This window comes from Zonotrichia albicollis, chromosome 6, assembly GCF_047830755.1.
Source record: "Zonotrichia albicollis isolate bZonAlb1 chromosome 6, bZonAlb1.hap1, whole genome shotgun sequence".
NCBI lineage: Eukaryota > Metazoa > Chordata > Aves > Passeriformes > Passerellidae > Zonotrichia > Zonotrichia albicollis.
The window spans coordinates 15740861-15754365 of record NC_133824.1 but is presented as its reverse complement, the minus strand read 5'-3'; the positions used below and the strand labels follow the sequence as shown (position 1 = coordinate 15754365).

General features: G+C 39.6%; 1 protein-coding gene across 1 annotated transcript in view; it reads right to left on the bottom strand.

Moving 5' to 3' along the window:
• LOC141729244 (uncharacterized) overlaps nt 1–5260 on the bottom strand; it is a 79376-nt gene extending 74116 nt beyond the window's left edge. The window contains exon 1 of the mRNA XM_074542145.1: nt 5168–5260. Within this exon, the coding sequence (XP_074398246.1) occupies nt 5168–5260 (93 nt within the window). The remainder of the gene's footprint in view (nt 1–5167) is intronic.
• Between the last annotated feature and the right edge of the window lie 8245 nt (nt 5261–13505).

Genomic DNA, 13505 nt, shown 5'->3' with positions numbered 1-13505 from the left:
TATTACAGCAATGCAAGAGGATGGCCTTACAGGTGACAAAAAGCAAAGAATGATGCAGGCTGCATTTTAAGAAAACCTGAACATGGCCTCTCTTTGAATGAACACGATTCATCTTCATAGAATAGCTGAAGAGACACTGGAATGGTCAGTCTAGGGCTGGTTTTACAAGTCAGGATTTGTACCATTCAGTACCTAAATATCTTCACCCTAATTCTAATCTAATTTTTGGCCAAACCAAGACTTTCAGTATGTAGTGGGCTTCCTTAATCTACTTGCATGCTCCACAATGAAGAGGGAAAAAAACCAACCGGAATTGGCTTGGAAGAAAGCACACTCACCTGTAGGAAGAAAGAATATAATGAAATTATGAGCACCTATCTTCCAGCAGTAGTGGGAGGGACATTACATTTTTACTGTTTTCAGTGTAATAGGTATGCATGTAACCTACTCAGTATCTGCTCCTTTATCAGCCACTGCTGCTGTCATGGACATGCAGGAAATATTACAAATATAGGTAATTTAAACTTCTGTTGGACTGTAAACCAAAGTATCTGAAGTGCAGAACTATATTCCCTTTGGAGTTTTTCTCAAATAACCTGTTAAAAAATCAACTTGAAAAGAGCAAGTAGTACAGGTTCTCAGTTGACACTTTAAACCAAACCACTAAATCCACATAACCCACTGTCCAAACTTCTAGATTCGCGGCTTATTAAAAGACAGGAATCTTATTTTGACAGCTTTTTTCTTAGTACAGGGAAATGTCTTTGTTTATTCAACTAGTTCAGTTCAAAAACTTGTTCACTGAAAGCTGAAAAATCAACTGGGAGCTGAAAAGCCAGGAAAGTTTCTTTTTCTTTTACAAAATATTAAGAAAAATAACATGTGAGAGTGGAAATTAAGCTAGTTTAAAATAGCAAAAGACATGAACAAACAGAAACAACCTGTTCAATTCCATAAGTGTAGACAGAGTTTTAATGCTCAGTTTTCAGTAAAAAATATTTTCTAAAGTTTTAAGTGAAACTACCACCAACAGTCTGGATAGGTAACAAAAATAAAACATTTAAAGTAATTTGTGCATTGTAATTGAATTCCAATTTTAATTCAATTAGATCTTGACTCAATCTTCTGATAAAAAATGAACCCATTATTTTTTTAGTATAATAAAATGCAAAAATTAGGATCCCAAAAGGGTACACATTAAATTGCACTATTGCTTGACTCACACTGGTGTAGGTATAATCTATCCTCTTGGTCAGGGGAACTATCACACAGAGTATACCAGCATGTATGTTCAATGGTGAACACCAAAATAAAATCAGTATTTCCACAGAAATTCAAAATGTAAAATTACACAACAAGATTAAAAGAGACTTAAGATCTTATTTCCTGTTCCTCAGTTTAAGTCTTCAATCTTATTGAATGTTGAATCCATATAACCTTGCAAACTCCTGGAGTAACCATAAAATTGGACTAAGAAATTAGATTTTAGCTAAATTTGCTAATCCAAAGAACAAAAGAATGGATCTGATGGATTACATTAATCTTCCTGGAATTACATGTTGCTCAACAGTGAGAAAACTCTTGATTTGCCATGGATTTTTAAACTTCTACGCAGGAAAACAGAAGTCAATTAAGAAGAACAATTGCAGAGGCCATTTCTTTCTTTACTCCAGACAACTGAGAAGTCTTGCTAGGTACTAACATTCCTCCTGATCCCTGGCACTCAGGCAAAACAAGAAAAAAGGGGTTTGCCTATGCATGTAAACACACTGGAAATTAAACTTCTGCTACCTGACAGGCTGATCTCCCATATTGCTAAAAAAAGGAGTCATTTAAGTCACTTAGATGTGTCTTTCAGACAGCTGGCAGTAAAATGAAATCACATTATCATCAAACATTAAATATACCATCACATAACTCAAAAATATATTAATTTTATTAAACAGAGAAAAAAAACCATTAAGAACTGCATTTTTCAAATCGTACTGAAAAATCACAAATTATACATGTCTAAAATTAGAACAGTCTATGGAGAGAAAATTCCAGCTTCCAGAAATGTCTTGATTCTGTATGTTAAACTGTCAAGCTTTTAATAGTCAGCAGGTTGAATGACTAAGTATTCTAGATCAAAAAGAAGTGTTCTAATGAAAGGTTTGGTACCTCATTTATAGCCAGATGGAAATGGTTATTTTTGTGTCCAAACTGTTATCTGTTAGAATAAATAATTTTCTTTCTTCCATAGACTCCAAGAACAGTGAAAACGCTTCCCAGCAAACATCCACCCAAACAATGGCAGGGGACTCAGAGCAGTGGGTGTCTAAGCACTGAAAGCTGAATTTTCTCTGGAGACATCAATCTTACTAGTTTACTTTTCTTCCCTAGTGTCTCCCTTGGCCTTATGATGTCTCCAGCAGAACGTGGTCCACCCTGGGTTTCATCCCAGCTGAAGAAAGGGGTGTGCATCAGCTAAGAAAATCAGGCAACTCCTTCAGAGCTTAGCAGATTCAGGAGCTAACTCCAAGGGCCCAGGCTTTGTGGAGCATGCTCAATTTTTTTTATTGATAGGTATGGCAGATCAAAACCATTTGAAGATGAGTGCTCTGTAAAAACAGACACTCAGAATCCCTCACAGGAGCCATTCACTTTTACTGCAGACCCCAGATTCTTCACCTAGAGATCCCATTGTCCATGTTATCTATGTGCAAGCACTAGCTGATGCTCAAATCAAACCTAAATATATTTGTCTGTGCTACTTTATCAGCAGTTACCTTGATTGTTGGGAACTCTTTCCTGTCTTTTGTGTAGGCTGATCTCACACTGTTAGTCTTTAAGAAGTCTTTGTCTCTTTGATGCTTTGTCCTTGTGACTTGAAAAAAATGTAGTGATACCCTCAGATAATATAATCCTTCCATTCTACTGAAGAATCTACTCTTCCCTTCCCTTCCCTTGTAACTTCCTTACAGTATGAGTAGGTATATTTCCCTCCCACTCCTTACCTCAATTCTATTTGTTTACCAGCCTCATCTTTTCACATGTTTCAGAACCTCTTTCTTCATTTTTGGCTTAAAATGTGTGTGAGCAGATTTCTGTTGGGCATTTTATGTTCCTTTGTACTCTCCTCTCTCAGGCTCACTGATCCATCCAGCCTTAATTTGACAGGTCTGTAGGATTATGTTGACTCATTTACAGATAACTTGGTACTTCTTCTCACTGTGTCGGCACTACATTTTTTTCAGTCCACATATTTTCATTTCTGTAACCACATTCCAATGAACTGATGACAGGAACAGGATCAGTCAAGGAAATGAGCCATAGACAGTTTAGGAACAGTAGGGTTTATCCTGTTGCACAAGCTAGAAGAGGTGCATCTACCCAAGATGAATTTGTTGGTTATGATGAGCTGGGAGCTCAATAACTGCTTTTGCATGACAAAGTTATATTTGTATCAAGGCCAGAAAGCTTCATCTGTGGTCAGGTCTACTAACATTTTATGGCCTGCCTTTTGTGTGTGCTTTTCTGATTGATGTGCATTTTCTGTTTCCCAGAAAGCAGATACTCTCTTGGGGTAGTGGTTCTGGTTATAATCCATTTTGGACACCTGCCAGCTGCTGTATTGGAGGAAATTTCTTTCTGAGGTTTCAAGCAAGTGAACAGAACATGCATGAGAACAAGAAATCTTTTTTTGTTCCTTATTGCAATGCAGGAATCATTGAAGATAGGGCAGTCATTGTAAACAGCCAGACAGATACTGGCAATAATCTTGGGCTACCATGGTCTTCCCTTAGGTTCTGGGAGGAGAATAGAAAGCACAGCCAGCCTGTCATTTCACTGACCATACATTCCCCTCTGAACCAAATCAATAATTACAGACTGATTAAATGAACTTGCAAACTCCCTATTTCAGAATTCAGCTTGGGACATGACAATATTCTCAGATGGCAACATCCCATGCAGAAAAATAAAAATCAATGGATATGACCCTTCTGGCCTCTATTAAGGATACTGTCTTTCTGCATTTTAAATTTCATTTTGCAACAAATTTAATTTTTTAATGGCTTTCCTTCTGAAACTATGGGAAATAATGGAACTACTTTGCTTATGTTCCCTTAACTACCATGGTATAAATAATTTCTCACAATCAGGCCCTAGTAATCACCCAAGGATTTGCACAACTGGGCATTATAGTCTTCATTGATAATTTCATATATTTTACAGAGCTGGAAGAATCTTCAAGTATTTCAAATACTTTGTGACAAATCACCATTTTGTCCTAAGAATCAACTCAGTTGCGTATAAACTATAACAGCCTTAGGGTAAGGGTCAATCTGTTTTCTGCTTCTCTAGTGACTGGATCCATGTGGTCATGCCTCATCTCCACCTCCTCTGCATGAGTAAGTAAATCAAAAGAATAACTTACACTCACACATTTCCACCTCACTGGATGTGTACAACCCAATTAGCTTGCTGTTCTAAAAACAAGCAGGAAGCACAGCTTTAACAATTGTTTAAAACACAGGAATGGCAGCAAAACAAAAGCTCCACAGATCTATTTCAAGACTCCAAGATAACCTGGTATCCTTCACATCCTGCCATGAAAGACTCACCACTGAGTTCCCTGTCTGCCTCCTGCCTGCTCAACGCCAGCCCTCCTTAGAAGGTAAAGTACCATAACATGAAGGGCTTCCCATGCATCCTGCACTTCCAGCCTAATAAGGCACAGACACCACTGAGCCTGGGGAATGGGCTCCCCCCATGGCAGCAGCTGGTGAGATGTGGTACATCACAGCTGTACAACAGATATTTACAGCCATGTTGAGCAAAGCCATAGCTGTAGCAGCACTGCTGGAGAAGTAAATCAGCCAGTCTTTTCTCAGTGAAGAGAAAACTGCCTGAAACACCCATCACATACTTTAGAGGCAGCAACATACCATGATGATAATTTCTATATTTCCTTGCCCAGGTTTTTCTTTTTATTTTCCAAGAGGAAACAGAAAAGCATGGAAAGTACATCCCTTTCTGTTATGTTCTCTTACATATTGATAGGTACATAACAGTGTATTCCCCACTGCCTTCTTTACTGAGAGAATATTAGCTGGCTCCTGCTTTACAAGGTTGCTAGTTTACAAGGATCCACAAGAGTGTGACCGGCACATCAGAGAGCAGGTACCAATTTCTCTGGGTTCTTTGACTTGGGAAGGAGGATGTCCAGCAGCTCACTTCCTGTGGAAGCTGGCTTGGAAGATGAAACAGTGTAGAGCATTATGGCAGAGGCAGATTTCCTTTTTTAGGTAATCCACATCAGCTTCATCAAAAGCATATGCTTAGATTCCAGTGACTTCTCAACAAACACTGGGAGTCATACTCTACATGAAGTAAATAGGCAAATTTTAGCACAGAAGCAGGAAGGGAAGTAAGGCCGAGGAAGTCCAAATGTCCAGTGCAGTTAGCAGACTTCATCAAAAAGCCCCATCCCTCCATTGCTACAGATGATATTTCTTCTACACAGGACACAAATAAAATGTCTGTGTAGTGTGGGCATGCATGGGGTTATCAGTATCTGTTCCTGTAGCACATACATTAATAATACCTTAGGTGTCTTTCAAAGCTGCATGCTTGTGCCCTCTGCCTATGTTTTATTTCATAGGAGAAATGCCACATTCTGAACAATGAACAATACCTTAAATAATAACAGTTTTCAACTCTAAAACAGTGTAAGTCTCCCCTCTGTTTGGGATTCAGTATAATTTCCATTGCCCTGTCTATAGAGGTCACCTCCTTGTTATCAGGTCTGGCTAATTAAAAGATTAGGAGATCAGGAAAGTCACCCTGAGGAATCAGTTATTACTAGAACTAAAAACAGCTGGCAAAGTAGTAGAGACATGTGACTAAATGGCCTAAACTCCTTCCCTTTACACAGCTTTCAAGTTTATCAGGAACTGGGACCAATACCTAGCATGATTGGTTTTCATTCTGTGGTCTATGGAAATCGTTTCTGCTCTCCTGGTGAATTCGCTGCTAATGATGTTTCATCAAGAACTCCTTTCCAGATGACTGCTGTATGCCAGACCATATTCCCAGCTGCAACCTGTGTTGCAAGCTCAGGTTTCCAGTAGTGCACTAAAAAATGTATAAACACAGTTAAATCATCAGATGCACACACTCGTGCAAGGCGAAGGCCACTTCTAGCTAAGTGCTAGGTCACTGAAGTACATTTTTTTCTTTGCTTTTTCAAGGGAGCACTAGCTACTTTACCTTTAGGCTTCATGACTTCAATGCCATGATGGCAATGCTGTCTGTTGTTCTTAGGGCCATAAGGGTCTTCACAGGCCTCTGACTGTTGCATCCTTTAGGTTGAAGAGGTCCTGGTGTGCTGATGCTATTGTTCCCTGCCAATGAACTGTGTCTCTCCTATCTAGCCTTGCAACTGTTTCATTGATGGTTCACAGTAGGGAGCACTAGCCAGAGTTTAGACATTAACCAAGAGCTAGGACTCCTGGAGCAAAATCAGTTTATTTGGAGCAAATGAGTACCATGTGCAGTGCAGCTTATTTAATCACCTGAGGAGCTGAGCCTCATCTTTTTCCTAACCAACTTTCCTCTCTGCATTTCTCAGTCAGCTCACCCTGTTCAATATTCTGTTATTCTGTGAGTTTATTCCATGCAAAACAGCTGCCCCTGTGTTAAAGGCTTCTCACAGCATTAACCTTTCTTGAAAGTGCTTTGAGAGCCATAGATAATAAGTACTATGAATTGCAAAATACATTAAGTGTCTTGGAATCATTTCCACATGACTTAGTTCATAGTGGGCCTTCTCTCAGGCACCCACTGTAAAACACTCCTAGTCACAGCCTATCTCAAACTCATTTCTAAAAATGTTTCATGTTTCCCCCACCCGAGCTCACAATTACAGAAACATTATAGCAGTGATATATATGGCAAAATAAAGCAGTTTTCCCAGCTACATTATGAGTGGTAAATTCTAATGCTCTCCATAGCTGTGAAGAGATTTCTCTTCATGAAAGTGAAGAGAAAATCACTTTTCACACTCCAGACAATGACTGCCTTATACCAAGAAACCCACTTGAGGCTGAAGTTTGTCAACCTGACATGGGAGAAGTTCCAAGTGCTCCAAATGGAACTATTAATAACAGAGCAGAGCTTAGCCTGCCCAGCCATCTCCTGAGACACCTGAAACAGGGCAGTGTCTTAAAACCTCCTGGCAAATTCTTGAAATCAGAGTCCTCCTGGGAGACCTGAAATACAATTTGAAGACCTACACAAAGCAATTTTGACAGTTTGCATACAGGATGCACTCTGAACAAAAAAGTATGATTTTTTTGAAGAAGATCAAAGAAGTGCTGAAGAATCCTAACTTGTAATCCAGCAATATCCAAGATCAGATATGACATTGCATGGTTATTTGAAGTATGGACATTATAGGAAGTGGAATTTTACTGCTCAGCCAAGATCCTCTGTAGGCTAAGCTCACAGCAATGGGGAGAAGATTAAAAAGGATGCAAAAAGTAATGCAGGCACAGCAGAAATTTCCAGTGATAGAATGCAGGGAGCCTACCTTGAAACAATAGCAATAACAATGGAGCAACAAAATTGTGAGAGGCTCCAAAATGCTTCCTTCTGCCTGCTCGACACCAGCACAGAAAAGAGAATGTTTTCATAGCAATATAAAAATAATGAACAGTCTGGAGCAGGTAAGTATGCTCTATAGTCTAATAAAGTGAAGACAGATAGGTTTCCACTGGAATTTTAATAATAATAATAATTAGAGTTTATAAATCCAAAGATAACTAAATCCTCTCCCTCCATTTTGCCATGAACAATCAGAAACATAAATAGTTCAGCACAATTATTTCTGTCACTATCCATGGTTGATTTTATTGTGCTCAATTTAAAGGTCTTTGAAACATCCAGATCTAAAGATGGCCAGCTTGCTCATCTTCCACAAACTAAGAGGACTGGCTGAGAGGTTTCTTGGTAAAAAGACTGATAGTCTTCTATAATAAAGCCTTTATATCTGGATCCCTAAATTAATAGCTGCAGCCACTGGATCAAAAGAATTTTATTCTAGTAAAAACTGTCAAGCTGATAACTCTGGAGACTGAGGGGTCTCATTTATTCATAGAGCAATTAAATTATAGAAGGCACTGGGCAGATTCTTCTCAACTACACCTTTCAGTTGTTACTCAAATAAAATCTCTGTTCTGAGGCATCTCTGCTGCGGTGAGAGTGGCAGTTAGCACAAATGCTGGACTGCAGATGTGCGTGGGAAACATCTGTCTCAGAAGGAAAGAGTGACATCCAGACACTTTGCAAAAGCCAAAGAACAAGCAACAGATGGCAGCAATTTTCATTCACTAGTGACTGCCTTGGACTCCTTTCTGCTTAACAAGTGTGAATGGCTTAATTATCTGTCCAGTTCTCTCAGACCTCTGCATCTAAAGCTGAGAAAACTGCACACTTGGTGACAGTTGTTTTTTTAAATTACCTAATAAAAACAAAGCTAGTAACAACACTCAATTCCCAGGTGCTTAGCTGCTCACAGGCTCTGCCTCTTGTCCAGGGGCCATTATGGTGACATACATGCTCAATTAAAAGGCCCAGGTTTTTCAGTGGGGTCCTGACTTTCTGCCATGAGTCTGACAGAGGTACAAAGAGACCAACCAGACGATTCAGCCCCTACCAAAAATGCAGAAAACTCTTTATTCCTTATTTTGTGCACCTGTAATTAGCACATCCTGTGCCTGGAAACATAGAAAAAAGCACATAAACATATGAGCACTCTCTCTATGAATTGCTAAAACTGTCCCAAATCCACAGAGCAAGACAAAGAAACGTTTAGGATTCCTGGCAACTATTCCGCTCCCAGCACATGCTAAACAAAACCCTGCTATCTAACAGGGGGAGAGATGAATTAACATAACCACTTCTCCATACAGCAATTAGCAAATGAAATCAAAACAAAGGAAGTGTCCTCCATTAATCTTTCCCTGCCAAAGAGCAACTGACTGCCATATAATCCACAGCAATTAGCCCAATAATGGGAGCGCAAGAGATTTATCTTGAAGCAGGAATTAGGGAGGGCACGATTAATGTGCTGTACATCAAGAGCGCAGGCAAAAGCTCGTGATCCCTCAGTGCAGGGTTGTTTGAGGAAACTGAAAACCTTAGCAGCCTGGAACCAGGCTGCAGCACATATACCCCAATATTCCCCTCTAACACACCCTGACAGAGTCTGGCTGGCAGTCACTGCACATGGGAGGGTGAGAGCTCATACCCAAATGTACACAAGCAAACTTTCAAGCCAGAGAAGACTGAAGCTTATACATGGCTGTTCCTGAATAGCAGGAGGTTTTTGTATGTTCACTGCATGAGAAGATTCCAAGATGCCAAGGAGTTTAGGTGACATGGCCCATGAGGATGCAAAGATCCAAAGGAGTACTGAGAGATCTGCCACCATTTATCACCATATCCCCCCAGCTCTACACACTGCGGGAGATGAAGCCAGGAAACTCTAGAATAGCCACTGTTTGTAGGAACAAAACTTGACAACACAGTGAAATCTCTCACATTCCATTTTCTTTCCTGCTATTTAGACTTTTTGAAATCACAATGCTCTGCTGCTCTTCACTTTGAGTTCTCACCTGTTGTTTTTTCTGCCCTGTTTAACTTGTTATTTTAGTGGGGATCTAGCTCAAGCAAACCTGCAAAGCAACTGGAAATTAAAGAAGATTGAGTAGTACAAAGCTAGAAAAAAATGCAACATCCTCTGCTGCAGGACAGGATTGGGTAAGTGAAGTCTTAACACACAAAATACAATTCATGCCTTTAGGTGAATATTTCTGAAATCAGTAGATGCTAAAGACTGTCTTTCTTCATTTTCCCTTCTCCAGATTAACATGAAAAGTGAATAGCAAACATGGAACAGCTTACAGGGACACTACAAAGCTCTCACTTACATATGCATCAAAAAGAGAAGAAAGTAAATTAAGAGGAAATATTAATTATCTGAAGACAATCTTTGTTCTAAGCACCATTTTTAGGCATCAGAAGCTTAAAGCATGATGCTTATTTTAATATAGCACAGGAAAAGATATTTTAGGAGTTTTACAAAGATTAGGAGCTCTGCCATAAATATCTGTGCCAAAATTTTACCATGAGACAGTAAACAATTTATAGTCCTGTCATACTAAGTGTAACAGGACACAAGGTAGTAACTGTATTCAACAAAATTCTTGTTTCAAGGATATGTGAACATTACAGAAAAGGAGATTTTAAACAAGTGGAATAGGAAAAGTACAGACTCTGCACACTACTAAAATCAATGCTGAAGTGGTGTGCAAATACCTTCTTGTCATCAACTGAAATATGGACTCACTAGACAAACCAACAGAGAAATTGTGTTGGGCAACTGGTCCCATAGCTGATCCCAACTGGTCCTATCTACTGGGGCTTTTAGGTATTCACTCATGAGGAATTCTGAGAGCTCTGTAATGAGGTGTGGTTTGAAATCATCAGATTTAGCCGTAGATGCTCTACAGGAAGCTTGGTAACAGATTTAGCCCTTCTCCACTTAGAATAAATGGCTTTAGAGTTTCCATCCACTGCTGTACCACTGTACCCTGTCTGAGCTCCAGAACTGAGTCTGATGTCTTTTCACACTGCAAATAGAAGAGAAATAAATACAGAAATTGAGACAGGTTGAATCCACAAGTCATTTCTGAAAAACCTTGGATGAACTCACATTTCTAATCCTATAATTTTGCAGTTGATTTGTTTCAATAGAGCAGAGAATTTGCTTCCAAAATCCAAAGTTTGACCCTTAGTCTCCATGTGTCATACTCCTAATTGGAAAAAATCATGTACCTTTCTGCCAAAGAATACTGCTTGTAAGTGAGAAAAGGATTTATAAGTGTTCATCTAGACGAGTTACTAAAATATCAGACAAGGGTTAAGAGCAATTTGAAAGACTACTCAGTAACAATGATTCAGTTTAACTTTCTTTCCAGTTCCTCTTTAGGTTTTATTTCTCCTCTTTCTCCTTCCTCTCCTTCGTACACCCTCCCTCTTGTCCTGCTCAGAAAATCTGCAAATCTTTTCTCTGTTATCATGTCCTTTAAGCTTCACAAGGAGGATATGTTCACTCCTGGAATATAATATATAGATTTCCTGCATGTGTTTAGCATACTCAAAATGGGGGAATGAGGTGGCAAAAGTACAAAACCAACTCCAGTGAGACAGTTATACACCAACATGAAGTTTCAGCTCTCTTGAAGTGCTCAGAGGTTTAATCTTTTTCACTTCCCTGAACCTTCATCAACTTACCCAGCGGGGTCACTTGGCTGTGGCAATCTGAGGTGGTGTCCCACAAAATCAGTTGAGCTGTTTCTCTAGCTCATGTAACACTATGTTTAGCATTGCTCCCATGGGTCTCCTTCCTTTTTCTCTGTTTTTAACTTTTAATTTACTGCACTTCATCAATGTTTTTACAAAGAACAAAACAGAGGATACCATTTCTGGGGTCCTCCTTCCATCATACAGCAGTTGCTACCCAGGAATTGAAAAGCAATGCATCTGGAACTGTTTGCTATTGCTATTCTACAAAAGCATCAACATGTCTTGCCATCTCACACTGATAATCTCGACCTAAATATGCATGAGAAGACAACAGCAGCGGGCCCTTAGTGCTGCCTTCTGGGAATCCTTAATAGCAGCGACACCAATAGATTGTGCCAGAGAATTCAGTTCTTAGGCAGAAATTCCACCTTCTCCCACAGTCTGTATCCTGCCCATTACAGCTGATACATTCCCATGACACAGAGATCACCACAGACCTGCCAACATAGCCCAGAACAAGCTACAGCTGCATCTCCATCTATCCACTTACAGCAGTCTTTCTGGCAGCATTTCTGTCAAGGGTGAAAAAGGGTGGCATTCAGCCAGTTTGCCTGTCCCACTGCCTTACAAAATGGAAATGGAGGGCAGAACCTCAGAGATGAGCTCGTGGTGCCATGGCTAGTCTCCTAGTTGTTTTCCAATGGTGGACAGATTGCAAAGAAATTATTATTTGCCACCAAGTTTTAGTCACTGGGGTAATAGCAGCCTTCTCCCTTGATGCATTCATAATTCATACTTTTAATATCTTTTCACCAACACATGGAGAAATGCTGGAAGCCATAAGAGCATGGCCTGGCAGAATTCAGTCTGGTCTAGACTGAACAAAGCTATAGCCACACAGGGCATTCTCAATCATCCATACTCTTCCCCTAAGCAAGGACACTGTTGTACCTTAATTTGACAGCAAGAAAATAAAGAGTGGTTTAAAATGAAAGCTGTTAGTCAAGGATTTCATCATAACAGACAGATTTGGAAAGAACAAAGTTCTCATTATACTGACTGTTGAGATTCTCCTTTGTGAAACTGTGACAAATCTAATAGTGCATGGGGGGATATTTTTTAATAGAGTCAACAGGCAGATGGATGAGATTTTAGACAGGCAGAGACAGAAGTGTATAAACTTCAGCCAAACACAAAGAGAGAGAAACTGCCTGGGAAAACGTAACTGAGAGTAGCTCAGCATGGCTTGGTGTTGGGAGCTGAACTTGCAGCTTTGACAAGGCTGACTTTAAGGCGACCTTCAGTGAAGCTCTTTAACAGTGTATGCTGGGCAATCGCTGGTAAATCTTTATTAATTTTAATTGGCGGCACCCATTTATAAGAACCATTAAAAAGGATAAATTGAGCCCATCCGGCGTAATGTCTTTTGTTAATTAGTTTGTCAGCACTGTTTTAATATCCCCTAATGACTTCATATTTCAGGCCTGACATTAAAGGAGACACTGTGAGAAAGGAAATGGTCTTATCACCGTGTACATTTTTTTCTTTTTTTGAACAAAAAGTGTCCTTCCAGGCCTGACCAAGGTTAGGTGTCATTTAACTCAGATAGACAGGTACCACAAGACTTGGAAGGAACCTATCACCCTATCCAAACCTTACCTTGCAACTGAACAACATGCTCTGCTAAGATTTTCTCTTTTTACAGACCCACACAACAGCAGAAGGAATCAAAAGTCATTAGTCACCAAATTCCCATCCTCCATAGCTCATCATGGACCTGTCTGTAGTGTCAAAACACAAACATGTGGGAAAAATACAGGAAAAACCTGGTACACGATTGCAGCCATGCCTCCCTTAGGTAAAACAGGTTAAACCCCACAGAGCTGAAGGTCTTTTGAGTCACAAGGACACACACAACACCAATACTCTGATCTGTCTTGAGGACCACAAACTTACAAATGAGAAGTTAATAGAGTAAGAGCATCAACAAAGAATGCTTTGTGTATGGATTTAATTTGTAAAAGAAGACAAGAGAGAAATTATTTCTCTGGGGATAATGCTTGGTCTGGAACAAAGGTGAGTGAGCATATCTGTGATTTTGGTGTCAACAATTTTCTTCTTGTGCTCATTCTGTATTTCTTGTAATAGCACAC